The sequence below is a fragment of the Mycteria americana genome, chromosome 23, assembly GCF_035582795.1.
Source record: "Mycteria americana isolate JAX WOST 10 ecotype Jacksonville Zoo and Gardens chromosome 23, USCA_MyAme_1.0, whole genome shotgun sequence".
Taxonomy (NCBI): domain Eukaryota; kingdom Metazoa; phylum Chordata; class Aves; order Ciconiiformes; family Ciconiidae; genus Mycteria; species Mycteria americana.
In genome coordinates, this window is record NC_134387.1 from 4567112 (window position 1) to 4590695 (window position 23584).

The 23584-nt window shown below is 38.6% G+C and overlaps 1 protein-coding gene across 14 annotated transcripts in view; it reads right to left on the minus strand.

Moving 5' to 3' along the window:
- CDCA2 (cell division cycle associated 2) overlaps positions 1-23584 on the minus strand; it is a 58010-nt gene that overhangs the window by 23996 nt on the left and 10430 nt on the right. For 7 of the 14 annotated variants that reach the window (XM_075523665.1, XM_075523675.1, XM_075523671.1 and 4 more), the window contains exons 13-15: positions 23037-23211; positions 22333-22547; positions 19325-21936 (exon numbers count right to left, since the gene is read on the minus strand). In XM_075523665.1, the coding sequence (XP_075379780.1) occupies positions 21097-21936; positions 22333-22547; positions 23037-23211 (1230 nt within the window). In that variant the 3' untranslated portion in view covers positions 19325-21096. Of the gene's footprint in view, positions 1-2297; positions 2428-19001; positions 19272-19324; positions 21937-22332; positions 22548-23036; positions 23212-23584 lie in introns of those variants that run through there. The other 7 variants (XM_075523676.1, XM_075523674.1, XM_075523668.1 and 4 more) reach the window with 6 other exon arrangements.

Here is a 23584-nt window from a genome sequence, read left to right on the forward strand (position 1 = left end):
ATTACAATCTACTTTCCCAAACACCCCTCTTCTTTCCCTGCAGCACTTTCAATTGCATATGAAATTATTCTATTATCTAATTATAATAGTGCCCACAGATTCCTGTCAAGCTTGGGGATTCTGTGAGGTGCTATAGAGAGAACAGATGCATACACAGTCCTCTGGTTTCCCAGCAGCATACTGTGCAAGTGTTGAGACCTGTGACTACCTCGCCATGACTCTGAAAGGCCAGACTGAAGAACAGGGTTCAATTTGAAATACAATACAGTAAATTAGTGTAAGAAAGAGAAGTGAAAGAAAGAAATATGTAAGCTTAAGAAAGAAAGCAAAAGAAGGGCAGGTCCCTGCTGGTGGTGTTTTAGGCTGACTGTGTGCTATTTAATCAGAACCACCCCCCACAGCAGTTGAAAACAAAGCTGCTTAGTGTACATCTATACAAAGGACTGTACGGGAATGTCCCCGCTAGCACCACGCGTGCTGGAAGAGCCACCCAAAGTTTCATCATGTAACAGGTCCATCCTGTAAGTGGAGTATCCATGCTGGCTATAAATCATAGACACGTTGCTTCCGATTCAGCCGTAAGTGCATAGTGTACTCCAGACACTTCATGTAGCTGAGATGATGCCTTTTAGAAGCAGGTAAGAGCTTGCTTTGCCTATGCTTCAAACAGACCACATGCCAAGCACTGCTAATACAGTTCCGAGTTCAAGCTAGGAAATGTTGCCAAGAGGCAGGATAGATCAGATTGGTCCTAAAGCCATGTGAATGTAACTACATGCCTAGATGCTTCACTGAATTACGAAGCCTTTGATTTCTGGAGTGAAGGGGGAGGTGGATTGGAAAGAATCATTACATATTTGCACAAGCAAACAGTAGTGAAGCCATTAAAGGGGAAAGACTAGATTGTTTAGGAGCTCCATTCCCATTTAAGCAGCCAGATTTTAAAAACCAAGCAAACACAAATGGAAAAATGCATAAGAAGTTTGAAATACCTTTTCCAGCATATTCAATGAAGTCAACTGCTCACAAATATTACACGGCTTAAATTCAGAGAGATGAAATTTAGGAGTATGGAATTAAGATGGGACAGCAAGTCTTTCTCCCAACCATTTTGAGAAATTATCTTTGAGACGTTTAACACAGAACTGACCACAGAACATTCATTCGCTACAAATTGCATCCCAGCACCCAGTAATATGAACAGCAGAGTAAAATAAAGTGATCAGAAAAATGTCATCAGCTCTTTTGAAATGTTTGTTTGCGGTTCATTGTCATTAATTGGAAAAAAATATTTGTGGTTCTTTGGGGAGAAGAATCATTTGTTCGCTTCTTTTCTGCTATCCATCACAAGTCTTATATTTGTGTAATAGCTATGAAGACATTTCAGTTTAGATTGTTGTTGCCTTTGTACCTTTAAGCATAGGTTTTGAAGCGTGTTTCCTTATAATGCTATAACTTAACTTCAACATTTTAAAATGAAAATGGCAGCAGGATGCAGCCAGCATATGCTATGTAGTCCACAGAGGGCAATTATTAATTTCCCAGTGGATACCTTTTCTTATGGTGACTGGCAGTGGGGTTTTTTGTTTGCTTTTTTATATTATTATTATTACTCATGCCTTTTATTTAAAACATTGCTAGATGTCTGTATCTCAATACACCTGCTGTGCCAGTGATTACACTGTGTTTAATGGCATGTCTATCCTGGGAGAGCATAGCTGAGTATAAGAGGGGACTGGAAAGGACAATAAAACAGCTGTTGAATTTGTACATCCCTACATTCCATTTGAGGAGCTGTCACCAACCTGCTAGGGCCTTGGTAATATCTGAGCTTCAGCCCTGGTTCTGACACTAACAAACTGTTAGCTGCAGCGGTCTTGCTCAAACCTGTGACTATCAAGCAGGCTTGTAGCTAAACGCTGAAAAGTGCAGGAAAGAAACAAATGCAAAGTTTTCCGGAAGTGTCTTGTACTGACCTAATTTTTCTTCTGCTGAAAATAATAATGGACATGAGGACAATGAAACTTCAGTAATAATAGCGCCATCAGTGCCAATGGAAATGTTTCAACAATGAATTTCCAAAATACACCTTGAAGATCTTCCCTAAAAATGTAAATCATCAGTACAGGCCAAACTCAATGGACAAATCTCACACCTGATCACAGACTCTGACAATCTGTCAACTTGGACTAGGAAAAGACATGCACAATGGTAAAGCAAATACATAACTGCAGGTCTACAAGAATGGAACTACCTACGCTTTAGTCCAAGCTTGACATTTTGATTTTGTTCCTTACGTCAAAAAAGTCAAGTGTGGAGATGGATTTTTTGCTTGTTCCAAACATAACCTGTCCAGTCCTCTGTAGCTAGATATTCAGCAGATAGCAGTGGACTAAAACTATCATGCAGATGGTACCAAGATCCATGCTTTTAAAAAAAAAAAAGAAAGAAAGAAAAATCAACTGAACTTGTTTTAAATGATGTGTGAACAGGTCAATGACTCTACAATACCAAACCACTGTTACCCAAAGTGCTACCTCACTTTGTGCATTTCTAATGGCTTCTCATCTGCAGGTAACAGAAAAATGCCAAGAGAAATTTTGCTTTTTTCTAGGATGAAGCCTCAACTGTGCAGCCATATCCACATGTATCTTTGTATCTATTTAGAGCCCCATTAATTTTAACAAACAGTAAGTGAGACAAAGAAACCACTTCTGCAGATTCACCCAGAACTTTTTTCTTATAAAGCTGCTCTTGAAAAGAGTAACTCCAAAAGGAGGCCCAAGTTCAAATACAGCACGCCAACACAGTGATAAATAAAAAAATGGAAGTTTCACAGAGTACCGAACATGTGTCATCAGAGCTGGAAAATAAGTTACATGTTACAGACACCAGCCAAAGAATTGGTGGGAATACGGATTTGATTCTCATAATACTTGGACAACTCTTTATTAAAAAAAAAAAAAAAAAAAAATCCATTAACTGCATCATTTCTAAGTGGCTTCTTGTCACACTTGAGGCTGAAGTAGTTACTGAAGAAAGATCAAGGGTTAAGCTGCACACTGCACAATAGCACAAGACTTTAAAAGAAATAATAAAAAAAAGCTTCATCCAATTTTTTTTCCAAATTAAATCAAGAACATTCATAATTAGTTTTTACACCGGAGACATCTAGTGGGAAATGAAAGAACTGAAAGAGCCATAAGCTGCCTTCGCCCTTTCATTAATATTTGCTCCCAAATGCAGGTCAAATAAATCTAACTCACAGTTTGAAATGAGTAGCTTTAAAACTGATGTATTACTTTCTGCTCGGATTTATGCCACCCATTTTGGATAATTACTCCCAATGCTTTTTCCCTATTGTATTCAAAGCTTCTTCATAAGAATGAAACGAAGTTGGGTTCCTTGAGATCTCTTCTGCTTTTAATAACTTTTCATTCCCCTCCACCCCTCCCCATCCTCAAAGATTACTTCCACCTTTGCAATTTAAGGCAACTGGATTTGTGCTGGCAGACACCTTGCACTCATTTATGTATGTGTTTTGTTCCCTGCTGTGATAAATTGCACTGTCCAGCCACACAGTAAAAGACCATCCTGCCCTGTATCCCAGGCCCTGATCCTGTGAAAATGTACCCATGTGCTTGAGTTTATACACTGAATAAATTTACTGAAGCACATGTGTAAGCCCTATTCTCACAAGATTTATGCACATCAATAGAGTTACGCACAGTGCATAAAGTTAAGCACGTGTTTAAGTCATTATGAGACCAGGAACAAAACACGCAAAGGGTGAAAGGGAAAATAGATGGACAGAAAGGTGAATTAACTTGGCCTATGTCACGGTAGTCACGTCCACAGGGCACAATGCAACAACTGTCCGGAGATACCTGCACTAGTTCTAAAAACCTTGCTGTTACAGGAAGCAGCTTAATCCCACTAGCAAGCCATTCTGCTCAGGCCAATATACCTACTAGGCAGAAGGGCTAATTAATCTGAGCAAAGCATCATGCCAACACAGCTCTACAGCTTTTAGAAACTAAGCTAAACTACGTATCACTGAACAGCATCACATTATACTTGTTCCCTTATAAGAGTTCCCAGAGAAAGACAATAGGGGCAGAACTATACCTTCAGCGCTCCTACTTAGTGTTTTATTTTTTTGGCTATTTTGCTACATCACTGCAACTGGGGGGAAGCCATTCTGCTGAAACCCACTGCAGGAGTGTGTCTGTACCTCAGTGCAATGCAAGAAAATGAACCAAAGAAAAGGAACCTACCAACTTTATTTGAAACATTTTGATACAGAGAGAAGCAAAGGTAAGACATAGACAACTGTAAGAAAATGCAACACAACTTTGCACCTTACTCAGGGTGTGGTGCTGCAAACGAGACAAGACAATGTGTCCTCATGAGTTCTCTAGGCCCATGTAGAAGAGCCAAAATACCCACAGAAGTCCTTCCCTACAGATCTGGGAGCAACACTGAGGCCTTCGAAGTTGATCCATCACAGACTTCTAAGTCTCCATTTCATTACAAATCAACATGGGACATAAAGCCTTCCCTGCTGGATCTCCTTTGGTATCTGTAGGCTTTTAGATGTTTTATCAATATTATACAGTGATGTAGTTAAATCATCTTCTTTTCACAAAAGGCAGTTCCTGTTTATTAGTATCTGTCTCCTGTATATGCAGAGGATTAAGGGCAGGTACATGCTACCAACTGTTTACAAGCTATATTTGGCATTAATAATTGCCTAACATTGGATCAGCTTAGTGCTTAACCTTCTATTTCATTATTTTCACCTCCCAGATACATATAACAGCTTAGTTATGGCAATTTTTTTTTTTAAAGTTGTTCTTTGTAGGATGTGTATCTGCTTGCTTCCCCCCCACCAAAAATACCAAGTCCCCAGGTGTCTTAAATCTGAAGTAACAGACCCCTTTTGCAGCTGGTGATTTGCAGCACAAGAGGTGGAAGAGGGGATGGAAAGACAAGATGGTTGCCTGAATTCAGCTTACCTCAAACCCAGCAGTGTGCAGAGAAAGTAATGTTACCTGATTTTCTTAGGTCTTATGCTAAAATCCAAACCAAAACCAGGCCTCTCCTTTTGCTCTTTTACAGACAACATGCACCACAGAAGCAAAAATATGCCCTCTAAGGCCTTCAAAGCTCAAATTCATGTTTGAAATTCATTCAAAGCCCAATGCCATGTTTGGCTTATGCCTTTGCTGACCAAACACCCCAATACCCTGCTGTCCTAATTGCAAGCGGATTGAAATGAGACTTCAGTCTAAAATTTGGGGAGAATCTGAAAGCAGACTTAGCAGCTTGCTCTGGAAGGAGACAGCTTCCAGCAGAAGATACTTTGAACCCAAACCAGGACTGCAACTGGAGCAAAATCACTGGAGACAAGTCAAGGTACTACTGAGAGACACCCCATAGCTTATCATGGCTGTGGATAGTATCTAAGAGCATTTTGCACTGGAGTTTTTCCACTGTGTGGCCAGCAAACTTCATTATTCCTCTACAACCTTCCAAGAAGGAAATAAGCCTAGGCAGCCTGGTGAAACCAAATGAAACTCAAAGCAGGATAAGGGTAACCCTGCTATCAGAGCTGGGCTCCTTTTTTATTTCAGGCGTTATTTAGTCAGGAGAATCACTTCAAGGAACAGATTTCACAAAAAGCCAAGGAGCCACACCATTTAGACAACTCCCAGCACCCACTGAGCAGAACCATTGCGGGGAAGAAGGCAAGTGTTATCACTGTTGTCTAAAACTACAGCTTTCTTCACACACAAAGCAACACCATACCCCATTCACCAAGCACAAAGGAGGATTTGCTCCGAGCCAGCTCCAGGGTGACCATATGTCCCCCATACAGCACCCCCAACAACAGGACGCTTACAGCTTCTCCTCTCCTGCTTTCAGGTATCAAAACCACATTCATTAGGTCACAGAAATGAGGAAAAGGTAAATATAAAAAGTAATTTGAGGGGAAAATCCTCTCAGAGAACTCACCCTCTGTACAGCCCGGTGTCACCAGACCCAGTGCTGAGGAGGAGACTGCAATTAGGGGTGATGGAAGGCACCTGCGCCCAGGCTGCTCACAGGTGACTCCTCAGGCACAGCACAACTGCCGCCTCTCCAATTTCCTTCTGGTCTAGCCATTCCCTTCCTTTGTGAGAAGGGCGGGTTTTGGCCACAAAAAGCATCCGCAAGGCCATATAGCCACAAAATTCAAGCAGGGAAAAGGAGAAAATAAGACTACGGTAGTTTGCTTTCTGAATTTTAGCACATCTGAAGTTACAGCCACCTCTGTTGTGAAAGGGGGAGTTAAAAACTTGTGAATTTTTCAAATCTGTTTTGGGTTCATTACAGTCATTTAATCATTACATTATTGATTTCTATGCATGTGTATACATTTCTCTGCATGCGTTACTCTTTGACTTTGTTAAGTCTGTCTGAAAGGGACAAAGTTAAAGATGTCCCAGCGTTCTTTTTCTCTATGCATAGTAACTGCTAAATCTTTAAGAAGCCTTTATCTGCAGAGATTAACTGTTTTGAGGTGTGGCTTTCATGCAGCACATCACAGGGGAAGCGCACACCCTTGGCCATCATGAAAGTTTGATTTCTGTACTTGTTTCTTTGCTTCCCTTCAGCACATTCAGTAAGTAATTGTGAAGGGAAAACTTGTCCTCTCCCAGAATTAGAAGCTCTAGGATATTTGAAACACTATAAAGGCAAAACAAAACAAAAAAAAAATCACATTTGCTTACTTCTCTGGAGAGATTAACTGAAGTCCTGCCAGCTAAAAGAAAAAAACCTAAAGAGTAAGAAGAGGCTACATGGAGGGGAGGATAGGAACATACACTTTATTCAGGCAGGCAGACTTGTTCCACCTGCTGAAGAGAGGAAATGAAATTAATTCCTTTGTTTTGTTTCTTCCTCCTTTATAGTGGAGCTAATGTATTGTATTCCCTGTCCCCACCTGCTGGTAGCAGAGAATTACCTATTTTCTAGGCTGGATGATAGAAGAAAATGCCTAAAATGAAAAACCAAGTTGTATGGTGATGGGAAGAAGGGAGAAATTTGAGAAAGACAGAGAGAGATATTAAGCGCTTTGCTGAAGTACAGCTTTGGCTGAAGCAGGTAAGATGCATGTGGCACTTGGGCTTAATCGTGAGTCAAACTGGCCATTTTCCACAGGCCAGTGTGACTTGCAGCTGCCCTGAATGAAAGCAGGAAATTGCATTTTTGCTATTTATAAACTGTGAGAGTGAAATAACATGAATACTGTATGCCTCTCCCAATCCCCATATGTGGGGTTTTAAGTATTTTATAAGCCCCAATAGATTGTGCTTCTCAGATCTTATAAGGGCATTCTCATCATACCAACCCATAACATGGTTCGGCATAATTGCACCGTTGCCTTCCATTATATTAAGTTGGAGAAATTACCTTTTGGGTCATAGCTCCTGTACAGCTCAAGCTAAAGTGGTTCTCTTTATTTCAAGTAGTAGGAGCCAGTGCTTTTGGAACAAGATGGCTGTTTTATCTTTGTTACCACTTTGTTACCACATGGCTCCTTGAATGACACCCATAAAATCCTAACAGGGCTACAAGCTTGTTTACAGCGCTTATTTTCTCCTGGACTTATTCACACTATGTACCTTCATGTAGATCAAAAACACAACATAAGAACAAAGCATACAGTCTCAGGCAAAGTCAGCCTAACACAGCAAGGATTCTCTCTAAATCAATCCAGTTTGTATGTAGCCTAATGCAAAAATGTCTCGGAAATCTATGTGACACTGCAATATAAATGCTGCGGCAATAAAAATGAATGGGTCTGCTTCCACTGTAAATGTGGGCTTACTCCACCAGCTGAAGATCAGTAACACATATAACTTCATGCTGCAAACAAACATTAAACTTAGGCTGGCATTACAGTAAAATATATACATATAGATCCTATACCTTGTAAAGGGGGTAGCTCAAGTTGCAAGCAAGGCCCTATATTCTGTAGCATTTCTGTTCATTGCAATTTCCCAGATGAGTCACCTATGAGAGTTTACAACGAAGCACTAACTTACCCAAGTGAGTTGTTCAAACAGATTATGGCTTGTAAAATTTCCCCAAGTAGAGCACTGTTAACTAGAGACTCTGGTGCTGCACTGCTTACCAGCTGGGAAAAAAATTTAGTTTCTACTAGATATTGTGAAGTTCAGCTTTTCAGGGCAGGAAAATTCCCACAGGGATGGGAAAAGCTACAGCTGATGAGCACATCCATAAAAATAATAAAAAAGGCACTCGTGATTGTACCAAGATAATGACAGGAAATAAAAAGATTTCATGCACTGAACACTCCAGTATATTTAATCAAAATGCTTCTCCAAAGTGGCCTCCTAACTAAAAACTTGCTCTGGCATTTTGGAGCTTCTGAGATCCCTCCTGTCACTGTCATATTTGGTAATCAACCCTATAACCTATGTAAGTCTCAAGTCCTTTCATGTCAGATACTTTTTCTCTGTCTACAGGAGCCTTATTAAGACTCATGTCTACAAAGCAATTGGAAAAGGGACAATGCAGTTTCAGAGAAGTGCTAACTATCACTTCTTTTCACAAGACTTCATCCTTAGATCCCACAAAATGTGCAAATGTGCTTTACAAAGCAAGTGAAGAGACTACTATCACTTAAAAAGATTGTAAGCTAAACTCACACTTTTCATAAACGGAGCAAAATGGGGGAAAGGGACGAAGGAAAGGAGTTACAAAAAGATAATATTTCATGGCACAAAAAGTGCAAGCAAAACTCCCTATCAGCTGCGTAGCTGAAAATACAGTCCCGAGTGTCAGCTGATCTAATGGCCACGATGGAGTCCTTTCCCAGAACTTGCTCATGAGCAAGAACCCACCACCTGACTTCTGTCCTTTTCATTCTGAAGAAAGTCTCGTAAGAGAAGCCTAAAAGGTGCCTACAGTCTCTCTATCTTAGACAAGGTGTAAATTCCTCTGACAGCATCCAGTTTCAAACTGTATGGGTGTTCAGCAGAAAAGCCCCAGAAAACTTTCATCCCAGGACTCTCAAACACTGCCTAACAGAACAATGCAGAGGGCCATCAGGCTGTGGTTGAGCATGCTTGATGCACCTTTAAATGGGTCAGATCAAATTAGAGTCCAAAAAGAAATGATTACCTCCCTTCACTTAAACATCTATTCTTTCTTAATAAAGTATCCCAGGCATTGAATTTCAGGCCCAGTGTTTTCAGGGATATACGGGTTATTTCCAAGCCGAGCTATTACCAGTGAATGCGGTGACATTAATATGAGTAAATGCAGGAAAAAGGATGAAATAAAACATATCCTATTGAAGGAAATGAGAGCTCCTTAAGAAAGAAAAACACACATAGGAAAGACGTGGGCATATCAGGATACAAATGGGACACTGGGGAGTGCCGGATTCCACAAGCATGATGTTATTGAAGTGTTTGATACCAGAGTAAGCACCTGCAGATATGAATTACATCCTTGTTCAGACCACTAACATCGGAGTACTGACATCTCAGGAAGTGCTTATGTTATATTTCAAATCCCACTGCCAACTGCATAAATATCAAATAAATCAATCATAAATATAAAAGACGTTATCTTAAGGACTTTAAAAAGCTGAACAAGCCATCTCTCTTCTAAAGGTAGTACCACCCTTAAATCATTTGGGCTTCTTCTGTCGGTTGCACCTGAAGAGCAACATTAATGCTGTTGATTACCAGACATTAAATGCTTCACCTCTGTACACAAGAGAGAGAATTGGTATAGAAATAGTTAAAAACAGTAATAGCTCAGTGATTGTGTCAAAGGTTTTGCACACTGTAAATATACTTTCCGGTGCCTTCAAGAGGTGGACATCTCATTTACACATGTAGAAACCGAGGCACCAAACTCTGAAAGGACTTGTGCAATACCAAGAGAGCTCTAGAACGTCATGAGCAAAACAAGCTCAGGACTAGGAGGCCTTGCAGTGTTTAGTAGGCCATGCTGTCTTTATTTTCAGTGTCTTTTGAGAAGGTATTCCTGACCAAGACAGATGATGCAATCTAGAAATGAAATGTTCTTGTGGTAGAAAGACATTTTGTCATCTGCATGTATCAGGTAAGAAGGCTATTAAAAATAGACTATGAGGATAGTTAATCTCATTTTAAAGAAATCTTGTGATTTAACTGGAACTGTCTATTCCGTGTTGAAAAATCCAGGTCTTAAGCTTCTTCTACATTTTAAATAATTTTTAAAATTAAAAGTGTACAAATATGAAAATATGAAAGCATAAAATAAAAATAATTTGGATTTTAGTAATTCTGTGAGCTTTAATAAACGAAGAGTCTTCTAGTGTTATAGAATTTTGGATTTTAAAAACACTTTTCAATTTAAGAGTTTCCCCATAAGCTCTTATTAGATTAATTTGTTATTTTTCCTTGCTTGCCATGGGAGGCTTAATTACTATTGCTCCAAATACAGCTACCATCCATCTTAATCAAGCAGGGACTATTTGGCCATACCCCTAAATCATCTGGTGTAATCAGTTTTAAAAAGTTTGTTCTGCAGTGAAAAAATGGCTGAGAAGGGAAGCAAAAGTAAATATATCTTTTTACATTTTGTTAACAGCAGCAGGAAGATAAAGTGGCTATTCTACTAAATATTCATAAGAGTTCAGAATTTTTAAGCAGAAGTGTATTATTAGCCACATACTCCGGGAGACATGAAAAAAAAAAAAGGTCTGCTGCAAAAGACAATTTTTGAATTGGAATGAGTTTGTGAATTAAAATAAAAGTGTCAGTAGAATCTCAACTTAATTGCCTGTGGTAATTTCTCTCAAACTCCTAAGCACACAAATTCTCCGAACCCAGGTAATTTCCAAGTGTAAACCCTTGCAGGATTGCTATTTTGCATGGAGCATACAGGGCACTCCAGCAGAAGTTCTGGTCCAGCCTTATAGCTGATTATGCTGTGCAGATGACTGAGCTTTATTTTCAGAGAAGCACCAACAATAAAGAACAATAACATGACTTGTCACTTGCTCTGGAGATGACATAAGTATTGCAGACCAAACAGCCCATCTGCTGCATTAGAGCCTTCAGAAGCAGTGGGAATTGCCACTGTCAGAAGTCTGCACCGTTATCGACTTTGCTGCATTTATTCTATGCCAGAAATGAAGCATCTAAATAGCTGGTTGCATCAGGGTTCTGGACAACAGGTCCAAGTGCTGATCTTACAATCGTGCCTTTTTCCCCTACTGGAATAATATAGTTCCACGTATATGCTCTCATCTAGAACCCACTGCAGCCAACATGAGTATTTCCACTGATTTCAGTATGCTTCAGAACAGTCTCTCTCTTCTTACACTCTTGCATTATCTACTATACACTTCATTATTGAATGATTTCATAACCTGAATGTAGCAATAATATGCACAGTGTAGTTAGTGTGTATTTATTATTATTACATAATTTAAATATGTTTTGGCAGAGGTCTTTTACAGTCCTGTGCCAATTTCCAGTCACCCATTTTAGTGCCAGTCCCTTAGCAGCTGGACCAGCTTAATGGTCCTTCTTGTTATGAACAGTTAAAAGTCTGCCTGTGATTTTTTTCTTAAAAAAAATAAAAAAGCCAAAAAACCCCAAAAAATACTTTTTAGATAGATTAGATATCAAATAGGAATAGAGAATGCATCTGTAGGACTTGACCTTCTCTTCAGCCTCTTATGATTGTACAGTATCATACCCTTTGAGTGAGAAAAACAAATTCAATTAAGCTTTTGCTCACTTTTATTTTTCTAAGGAGTGATTGAAGGTGCCAAACAAGAGATTTGGGATACAAAAATCCTCTTTGCACATCAGACAAATCTGGGGCAGTAGAACATGGTTTTGCCTAAAATACCGATGGGAACACGACTCAGAAGTATCATAGGAGGCTCCTTTCTAATTCAGCTCCATGGTCCAATTCAAGCCACTCGTGAACTACTAAGTGTCCTGCCCTGGGGCGTGTTTGTGCAGGAAGTTATTCTTCTAAGTTTTATTACATTGGTATGTATTTTCATTTTATATCCTGTAAGATAATTGTGTGAACTAAAGATGAACAATTCAAAACTTTCCAAATCCAACTTGCACCTGGAATATGCTTTTAGGTCCTTAACTGTCTGCAAAACAAAGTGCGGACCTTTGTGAAATTGCAAGCTTATCAGCTTTCAAAGAATAATTCTACAGCGTAGAACTTCCATATTAAAAAAAAAAAAATCTGTTGATCTGCACTACTAAGTTTTAAGGAGTATATTTCTCCTTGTTCTGAGATTTTCATTTGATATAGGAAACCGTATCAAGTGCCTCCATCGTTGATGGGGAACCAATCCATACACAAGAGGAAACACAATACTGTTACAGCTCAGACATTGTTCATATGGCTGCTGTCCCATTAATCCACCCAAATCCCTCCGTCCTCTGGTCTTGTCAGAGGTTCCTCTCATTTTAATCCTAAAAAACTGCTAAATTCAGAGTTTCCAAGGAAGCTTTCATAATTAAGATTTCATTAACAGTTTGCATACAACACAAATGTATCTTTATGCAGCATTACTGTCAAAAATGAGACATTCCATTACCAGAGTTCAGTTCACAAGATACAGTAAGAGTGGGGAAAAACGTAATGACAAAAACAAAGAAGGTTCAAGTTTCCTTAAAAAAGTCTAACCACCCCCCTTCCCTCTGTTCAGCTGCAGTAAGGTGAAAGGCTAAATGTGGACAGAATGGTAATATGTAAGCGGTTTCTAAGCTTTCTGGTGGGAATACTTAACAGCATAAGTATGTTTCCCCTGGAGACCTTCTCCACCATTTGGTCCAATTTCTTACTCCAAGAACTGAACCAATTCATGATGTAATGCTCCAGGGAAAACATTCCTCTCGAAAAAGAGTATCTTCCTAGGGAGAAGTTTGAAGAAAACATCTTAATATTGTTTAAACAGCTTTTGGCACGGTCATACTAGTTGCGCTGCATTCAATACTGAAAGCAGAAGAAAGGCAGGCTAAAATATGGAAACGGAAAGTTTCGGGATTTAGTTTAAGACTTCTCCTCAACTACCACCCCAAGTCCCTAGCCCTTGCTGATCCTTAGTGGAATGAGAAAAAAGAAATTTTCAGAAGCAGAGATTTTCTTTGCTAATAAAAGAGAAACAATTTAAGGCTTTGGCTACTCTGTGTGTCAGCATGAAACCACATACTTAATTCTGCCTATAGCCTTATCATTTTCTTTAACTCTTATACAAAGGTGCAATTCCAAGGCACTTAACACCACAGATCTGGCTGTGACTAAGGCTTTTTGTGGCTCCATTAAGAGGCATTATGCCAAGCATTAGAAATAGTTCCTGGCAGCAATGCTTTAATTTGCTTAACTTGCAATATCTTGCTTATGGCATACATTCTCTCTGCTACCAACTGCTTTGCTTCCTTTTTTGGATCATCACTCTGTGACCCTACTTGTCATTTTTGTGACTAGCAAGAGCCAGACATTGGTGTCTTAAGCAAAAGGAGGAGGTATTGGGAAGACAGAAGCAAGATGAGCGAGGCAGACCAGAAGGCAGCACACTCCAAACCCGAGGCAGTGGAACACAGCAATGCAGGAAAACTCAGCAAGGTAAAATAGACCTCTACCTACTGTGAGAAGCGAGCAGTGGGAGAGATGCAAAAGACTAATGTAAAGTGAACATTTGAGGCTTATATTCCATAGCTTGTATTATGTAATGCTTAGCATTAAGATAAGCTACATGTACATTACCTACTCCTTACATAAACCTTACAAAGCTTTCCTTGCAAAACACACCATGGGTACTTAGGATTTTTTTCTTGAGGGGAGAGTAAAACGACCTTTTTATTCATCATTAATATTTGTACCCACACAATTACTTTTTCCTCAATAGCACACATGAGGATACTCAACATATCCAAGTCACAGTTCAAACATGAATTCCCTTACAACCTTAATAGATTTGCATTAGTGAATATTATTTACTACCAAAACTCAGCATTACTGACCTTCTAACCATGGAACTAAGTGCATTTGTTTGTCCAAACATTTGTATGACATAGGCAGGTTATTTATGACAGAGCGAAGCGTGGCTTCAAAAGTATCTTCAGTATAACTCAGTTGATTTAATGGATGGTGATATTAGATCCATATTTTTCACGCAGATGTTACAAGTGCTGGCAAATAAATGAGAGACAGAGCAAGGAAACTGAGTAACAACTTAATTCAAGAACAGCACAAAACCAAACCCAGACCACAGAGGGAACAAAAGGCCCAGTTTTCCGATTCCTAGCTTGTTTAGTTTACTACATCATTAGGGCTGTCAAGGAACGATCACTATTCGTTCTTGCAACTTCTCTTCAGACTTTGAGATACCTTGTTTGTAATCTTCAATGATTTAATCATAGCAACGTAAAAAATGAGGCTCATTTATCTACTTAAAAACATTAAGAGTTTTGCATGTTAGTTGTGCAAAGGGATTTTTGCTTGTAGGGTGGGATTGTGAGGAATAAAAGATTTGTTTGCAGAGTGGGGCTTGTCCAGGCATGATGTCTGTTTTGATAATTCAGTTTTAGTCCTTCATTGTTACAATACTCAGAGGCCTCTGGGCATAGGTGACTAAATTAAAAGTTGTTGTTACTATTATTATGAATAAATATGGTTGTTCAGACTATAAAACACGTTGCACAACATGAATTATCTTGGTTACACAGTGCAAGGTCTTCACTGAACTGATTGGCAATGCTAAAAAACAGCAGTAAGCCTGCACCATAAAGAGGGTATTTAAACTAAACTTTAGTGGAGTTGGAAGCCAGTCCATAGCAGGCTTCTGTCAAGAGGTTTTACTGCTAGTTTGCTGGGCCTTGTGTTTGTAGAATTTTCAGTTTCTTGGTAGACCCTAAACTTTTAAAGCCTTGAATCACAACTATTTATCACCCATCAGGGAGCTACATAAAATGTATTTTCCTTCAGAATGACTATTCTCATAAAAAAACTAATTTAAAAAAAAAGACAATTAAGAATATTTTTTAAAAATCTACAATATAGCCCAACTAACAGGGATTCTTAAAACTAAATACTATGAACCACAAAAATTAATGCCACCTGCAAGCTGTAAATATGTGTATTATTTAATTTTTTTCCAAGTATTTTCTTTGGCTGTTACATTCAGCTGAACAAGGCCTAAAAATTGTCAAACTAAATTCTTGTTTAAGAGTAGAGCTCTAACTACTGCCAGTTTGAGTGAAACACACATCCAGGTTTAGGGAATATGTTTTGTTTATTTTGGCAGCAGCACAGGGTAGAACATTTTCCATCCCATCCGAATGCAGTCAAAAAGGTTTTGAAATATTGCACAATAAAAGCCATTCATTATATCTGTCTCCTCTCCCTTCCAAAAACAAATATGGCTGACCAGTTCCAAATCTGTGCAGGGGGCAGGAAGATGGGAGTCAAGGGGTCACTGGAAATAACCCAAGACTAACACCAGGTTTTTCAGGTTTGAGTTAGGGAATATGTTCCATGCCCTCATTCCCAGTGCACACAGGTTTTTCTTCTTCCCCCTCCAAAGCTTGGTTAAAGTAGTTAATTGCTCTGTTATGCACAATTTACAGGACTTAATTACAAAACTAATACATTAGCCTTCTTGTCTATAAGTCACAGGCACAACTTCATCGTTTCCACTGGGACACAGTGAAATTAGACCTTACCTTATTTCAAGTTAAAACATTTTGATTTGCACTGTTTACCTCCTAATTTTAAAAACGTGCAATTTGAAGGAATACCCAACTACACTTTACAGTTTGTTTTTAGATTTATTTCCACTGCTTACCTACCTGTTAGCAGCTTGAAAATGAAATTTCTGTCACTGCCCACTCCTGTTCCTGTGTGCTTAAGCTACACTTGGCATACTTCAATGGCTTTTTTTTCCCCTCTCTCCATTTCCTTATACATAGTTCTAACAATGCTTTTCTGTTTGCTTCCTTATGCATAGATCAGTTCATCACTAAAGTCTTTCCAGGTGTAAGTGAACTATAAGAGTGCTAGAGGATTCAGAGTGAGAAAGAAGAGTAGAACACAAACATTTTAGTGCACTTCTAAACAGCAACTAGACTAGAATACTAGATGAACACACAATAGTGAAATTTATATGCAACCCTTCGGTGTTTCAGTATCCCCTTCTATTGCCCAATTAGTCAGAAGCAAGTAGAGAAAAATAAGCTGAAGACTAGATGAAGCTTTACTTACAATTGATTAAAGTAAAAAAAAAAAAAAAAAAAAGGCATATTCTGGTTATTTTCTTTCCCCTGCTTACCATGAGTGTCAGGTTGAGAAAACTATTTTACTTCTATTAACTCACATGTGAGAAAACTTGGTCATATTGTCTCCACTTTTGTAACTTATGTGCATCTTAATTATGGCAAAATATGGGCATAAAATAATTCCTGGCAAACACTAACACTTTCCCTTTAAACCTTTCTGAAGAATTCAAGTATAAGTATTGCTGTTCTTTGTATCTTCACCTCACTAACATCAAGCAAATTGAAGCAAAGACCATTCCAACTGTGAAATACTCCTCACTGCTAGTTGTCAGATATTCAGCCATCTGAAAACGTATCAAGACTGCACTTCATAGGATAGTGCAAGCAAAAGTGATATGTAATTACTCTTACTTATTAACGACATCATAATTACAGAGTGGCAAAATAATCAGTCTTTCTAGGACCCACCACTTATCCTTTATGTCAGTCAGAGCATGATAATTACATGGCAATCTGCTAAATGCAATTATTCAGCAATATACACTTAGTGCTAGCTATTACCATACTTGAAGCCATTTAAAGTCTATACAATACGGCACTTAACGTTAGTGAAGTACTTTTAAACGCAAAGTAATCTTTATAACAACCCTCTCTAACGAGAGAAAAAGCCTCCCTTTAGAAGAATACGGAGAGTAAATGAGAGGTGAAAGAGACTGGCCAACACCACAAATTTATTTAGATGCCACTATGATACACAGACTGACACGGAGCTCAGTACCGCACAAAAAAAAGTCAAAATAGTGACTGAAATTGAAGGCTACAAAGGCTAGCCTTCACACTGGGAGACCGTATCAGCCAACTCCCCAGTCTAACATACTGTGTAGTGATGCTTCACTGATCAAACAAGAACACAACTCACTTCTATGCTGCTGACTTTGTTGCAAATAAAACTGCAGGTTGTATTAGAGTGACTAAGCTAACCTAATGTGACAGAACACCATTAAAATCTATGCCAGGTAGTGCTGCAATTAACAGCTGAAAACTAGAACCGCAAACTCAAAATATCTTGATTCTTCAGACCTGTATGCACTCGCACACAATATACCTTAATTTTAATTCCTACACCCCCACATGGCAATGAAGACAAGAGACCACTTCAGAAAGTTCTTCTGTTGATTGAATAGGGATAGTAAAGTTGCTGGTCATTCAAAGGTTAATGTTAACTCAATTTTAGAAAAGCAAATCTGAAAATGGAACAGCATTGTTCACTTTGCTGTTCACACTTCCTGCGTAACAGCACGGCCACCAAGTTGTAGGTTACACTACTTCAGGAGCCTATAGAGATACTCTTTGGGGAAAGAGCAGCGACTCACACGAGATCTGAACGTTTAAAGTACTAAGACCATTTTGTTAGCCTTGCATGAAGAGCTCTCTCCCAAATTCCCCAGTTCCTTCCCATGCTAGACAGCCCCCAGTGTTAGCAATTCTCCAGCTCTCTATTCCATGACAGATTCTATCTCAGGTCTTAACTATTAGGCAAGTCCCAAATCACCTCTTGCAACCCTAATCTCTAACAATCAGAAAACACAGCCAGAAGAGACCTCAAGAGGCCATCGGCCCTATCCTTATCCCTAGGAAGGATCGTATGTCAATCCTGACAGATATTTGTTTAATCTATTCTTAAAAGCCTCCAGTGATAGAGATTCCACAACTACCTGAGGCAATGTATTCCCATACTCAACTATCTCTACTGCTGGAACTTTTTCTTAATGTTTAACAGAGACATTTTTCTCTAATTTAAACACATTATTTCTTGTCCCATTCAGTACAGATACGGAGAACAGATTACTACCCCCCCCCACTTACAACCTTCTGCATAATTGAAGACTCGTCTTCTCTCAAGTCCTCTCCAGATTAAGCCCCATTAACTGCAACCTCTTTATTTCCCTGTAGGCTCCAACCTCACCCTCATGAAAGCCATGCAAACTGCCGTCAAGCATCTACACAAAATTCCTAACAATGCTTTTCAACCAGGCTTTGCCAGGAGGAAAATCCAAGCCTTGTTTTCTTCTCCTTACCCTTGCTCTTCTATTTCTGACTTTACTTAACACTTCACTTCACATCTAAAGTGCACTTAGCCTATCCACTGAAGAAACCTCAAGGGAGAATTCTCTTCTAGTGCTGCTGTGACTGATGCATAGGACAGCAGCATCACAGCAAGCACGTTCTAGGCAGCATTTTAGATTAAGGCCTCTAGCATCAAACATACTTATTGCCTCTCAATAGTTTATTGCCTCTTCCTCCAGGACAACTCTTCACTTGACCTGACTATTCAAGCCTATTCAGTATCCGACACCCACAGTCTCCAAAGGTTTCACTCACTGCTAGATTTGATATCAAAAAGCTGTTAGGTAAACCCTAACATCTCAGCTGCAACTGTTTAAGAATGCAATGTAATTTCCATATAAAGAGTCATATCTGAATACAGTGCATAAGCATTTCACTTTTCCAGATTAATTTCACTGCATAGTTTAGTTGCTGGTTTGATTTTTTTTTTTCATGTTAGAAGTAGCAGCTATTGTTAGGTTTAATCTCAAGGAGCTTTAGATTTTAACCTTAGCTAGTACCTCTTAAAAGACTTTGTACGTTATGATATTATTTTCAAAATCAGTTACAACCATAAAAACTCATGTCAGACTGCCCTCTCCTGGTAAGCCAACATACTGCTATCACAACAAGATTCAACCCAAGTAACTATTGCCATTCTGTTTCCAAATCTAAAATTTTCACTGTGACACAAAAGCAAACCCCAAAATAAAACATCAAGGAGACTGTTTGGATAACTTCAGTAATGTTTCTAAAGCAGCATAAGATGAACAGCATTAAGTAGTGAAGTTTCTTTCAAGTTGCCTTAGGAGTTCTTGTCTTGGGAAAAACTGATGATGTCTGTAGAGAAAAGTAAAACATGCATAAAAATGAAACTGTTCTGGTTCCTTTTAAGCTTTATAAAAGCAGCCAAGTACATAAAGTATTTTATTCCACATCAATAATGTTAAAAACAAGGTCACAGAAGAGTTCCTTTTCAACAGAAAGCTATTTCCTTTAAGCTGGCACAGGTATTTCACTAGGGCTGAAACAGAACAGTATGAAAAATGAAAGCAACAGCAAATGTTTAAGTAGACCACCTACAGTCATCACTTTTTATTACATTGTTCAAGCTCGACAAATAAAAACAGTAAGATGACAGGTCAACTACTGAATAACATGCACTGTGTTTAGTACACATACACCGAAGACTGGACGCATCCAGAAATGAAGTACAGCTTTATTGTATGATGAATGTTTCACTTTCCTTAGCCAATTTAATTTTTTAAAATTAATGTTATATACAATAAAGATTTAAAAGCTTTTTTTTTTTTTAATGACCAACGCTCACACCAGAGAAGCAGAATTCATTAACTCTTTCTAACACAAAATTTAGTCTTACTTATAGGAAACTCCACCCCTGCTCGTGCCCAGAAGGTAAAGCAAAGTCTTTTCAGAAGATGGTAACAGCTTCCCCGCCTTCTCCACCTCCCCTTCAAGCCAGAAGTGATTTCTTTCTTATTTGCAGAGAATCTCAAGGGGGTTTTTAGGATATTTTTGAAATCTGGAAGAAAATTCATGCAGATTTCAAAAGCAATTTATAAGGAATGATCAAGCACACGGAAAACACCAACACTTCAAGCAATTCTAGCTGAAAGGGCATACTTACAACAGCACGGTTTAACTACTAAAGACAAATTCACTTTTTAGCTACTTCAATTAAACTTCAAAAATATAACAAAATCTTAAGCTTTAATCCTGTTCTTTCAAAAAAAAAAAAAAAAAGGAAAGAGCCCTATCAGAAAATATGGATTAGTATCAACTCCCAATCATCTAAAAAGTAACTTGGCACCACAGATCATATTTTTGAACTACCAAATTTGTTCCTCTTTACTTAAAACACCAGAGACTCACATATGTTTGCTGACATGCCTCCATTTAGCAACTTCATATATTGGTCGTGCATTTGAGAGCGGAGCAAATGTAGCAAGCTGGTCTACTGAACACATCCAGTTTAACAATCACGACTAAGTTTCTAGGGCAAAAATCCCACACCACTGTGCAGGTACCACAACTGTAAACATATTCATCTAAACACAAGAAAATGCCAGGCTGTGATAACATGCATACAAATGCATGCATAAACATTATTTAAGTTTTGTATATTGTCTCACTGCTGTATCTTGCAACAAAATTCACTAGCCCCTAGAGCAATCCTTCCAGCTGGGAAAAATTAGTCTTTGCCTTCTTGAAATGACTACACTTGGTGTTGCAAAGCAAGTCGGTCATTTGTTGAGTTTTTTTATATTTGCAGTGTTTAATTGCTATTGCTCCATAGACAGCACTGAAGTATGAAAAGACGTAAGCAAGGATGTAGACTACAATAAAAGAGGTGATGTCAAATTCAGTTCATCATGGGAGAAAGACTTTTTATTCTCTTGATTACCTGCCATGACTGTCTACCAGACCAATGCTCTGAGCCAAGCTAGGTCTTCCACACAGTTCTGATCTTCAAGCATTTTAGGCATCAAGACAAGGAAAATCAGTTCTAAGTTATCCAGAAAATGAATAAGGAAATAAGAAGTAAGGAAATTTAAGTAGGAGAGAGAAGAAAACAGCACTTGAGAGAACATAAGAATCTAATACTGACCTTCACTTCACAAAATGAGAAGTAGCTGAAACCTTGCTAAATGTTATTTTCAAGAGGTATTTCTACTTCTTCAGAGTGTTTTTGGTTACATCTGTCCTTTCTATATACAGAATTTGTTATGCTCCTTTTCCGGGTCTGGGACCAAGTTCTCGTTTCTTGAGGTGTGGATACGCACATGCTTTTCCTCCTCCATGTTCTGCAAGGACCACCAGCAAGATGAAAAGAGTCATTGTTCTCCTTCCCTGGTGCTGAAAACTGGATGAGATTTTGTTCTCTATGGCGAATATTCTCTGATTGTGTAAGGATGGATGTGCTTCCTGTTCTGATTTTGCAAGCAGAAGATAGCAAGGGAGGGGTCTTTTGAATCTTGTTGGGGACTTCAATCCATGCAAGTCCTTCAATTTCTGCATCTTTATGTAATCTCATGCTGCGCCTCACTCTTTTTTCACCACTGTTATCGCTCTTTCTTCTGAAAGGCTCTAAGGAGTCACTTTTTAGTTGAGGAGTAGGTAAGACTTCTTCCACATTAAAATAAGAAACTGGAAGATTGTTTCCAGTTATTTCCGATTCTTCAACAGGAGGAAAATAGATGGCGCTACTTCTTCTTCTTCTTCTTCTTGGTGGGCTATCTCTTATAGAATCTTTTTGTGGACATCGAGTTCTTTGGGCACCCTCATGTACACTAGCATCCTGTTGTTCCAGAAATTCTATCCCTGTTAGCCGCTCTGCCTTATTTAGGCGATTTCCTTCTAATTTCTCGTTTTCTATCAAGGAACCACTTTCCTTTGGCTCTTTTACACATGCAGCCTCTTTACCTTGTTGGAAATAGTCACATGTATCAAAACCACACAGCGCATCTGGCACAATGTTTGAAAACTGGGAAAAAAAAAAAAAAAGGTGATTTTTTTGTTTTTAAACATAGGCAAAAGGTAATCCACAAAAAAATGGTTTCAAAAGCTGACAACTGAACAACTGCTACTGTTTGCCTCACCAAGTCTAGTCATTCTCAAAAAACCCCAACCAAGACATAGAATCCTGCATGGTGAAATCTGCCCCAAAGTGGGGCCAAACTTATGTTGCATGAGGCCTTGTTCAGTTGGGTTCCGAATACCTCCTTCCAAGGATGGAGGTTCCATAGCCTCTCCAGGCAGCCTGTTCCCATGTTTAATCACTCTTAGTTTTTTTTCTTCCCTCGAAACATTACTTTTTTGATCCAACATCAAGCACAATTCTGACTTATTTTCTAGCGGTATCCTTAAGCATACCAGTTACCTTATGATCAACGCCAGAAACAGACTTCAGATCACCATCTGACACCTGAAACATGGTATCACTGGAGCTGCTGGCTTCTACAGTGTCCAGGTGCTTAGAGCTTGAATACATATGAACTGCACAGATGTTCTTCCCTCTCATTCTTTCAACAGCTGGCTTCTGTTGAACATCCTTGAAAGCATTCCCAGACTTGGGTTTATCTAAAAATACATCCTCTGAATTAGAATAAACACGTGGTTACTTGACTCTACTTGTGAATGTACAAAATCTCTTTTTAAGTTACAACAAAAGCTTTATAGCATTTTACTTACATAAAAGTAACCTTCTAAACAACCATTCCAGATAACTAGTGTAAAAAAACCCAGAAAGCTACTGCACATCACTTAACTATTCATGCCCAACTTACCAGTTTTAAAGACTATGAAAATATCAGTATCCAGTCAAAGTACAGAGAGGCTCTTTTTTTTTGGTCACCTTTACACTGCAGTCTAACAAGGGTTAAACTTATCCAGTTGGAGATTATTAATCTATTAGATCCTCTGGACTCTACTATTACAGAACTAATTAAAGGTAAAAAAAATGTACATTGGGCTCTTTACCTATGCACAGAACAAAAAACCTGTTGATAGTTATCTTACGTAACTGTTGAAATAAAAAATTAGAAGCAACAGAGCAAGGCAAAACAAAACTAAAAACCACATTACCTGAAAAAAGCACATTTGCCTTTGGTGAGTTTGGAGATGAGGCAGAAGAGAAAACCTCTGGAATTTCAGGGATAGGGCTGAGAAGAGGTTTCTTAGAAGCCATCTCTCTTTCCCCATATAGAGATTTTTTTACTTTTTTCTTTCTTCTTTTCCCAGAGCTTGTATGTTTTCTTTTCTGAAAATATTGAGAAGACTGAATAGAGCACAATGTAATTGTGCACAAAAAGAGAGCACAACCATCTTGTACAATATTTTCCAACAAATAAGTGACACCATTACCAGATTTTGATAGATAACAACTGTTTCCCCTACAATGAAGGTACCACTCGTTCTGCCATCTACAAATTAATCTAAAAACTCAAAGCAAAGGCAAATTACTTCTCAAACATGAGATCTGATTTTTGTTTCATTTAACCAAATCTAGAAGTCAAAGAAATTAGTGTTTCAGCTCAAAACTACGGATTCTTCATTCATGCTTAGACTGAAAAGGAGTATGTGCTTTCCCTTCCAATACATGAAAGCAAGAATCTTTTAGAAGTCTCGCACCT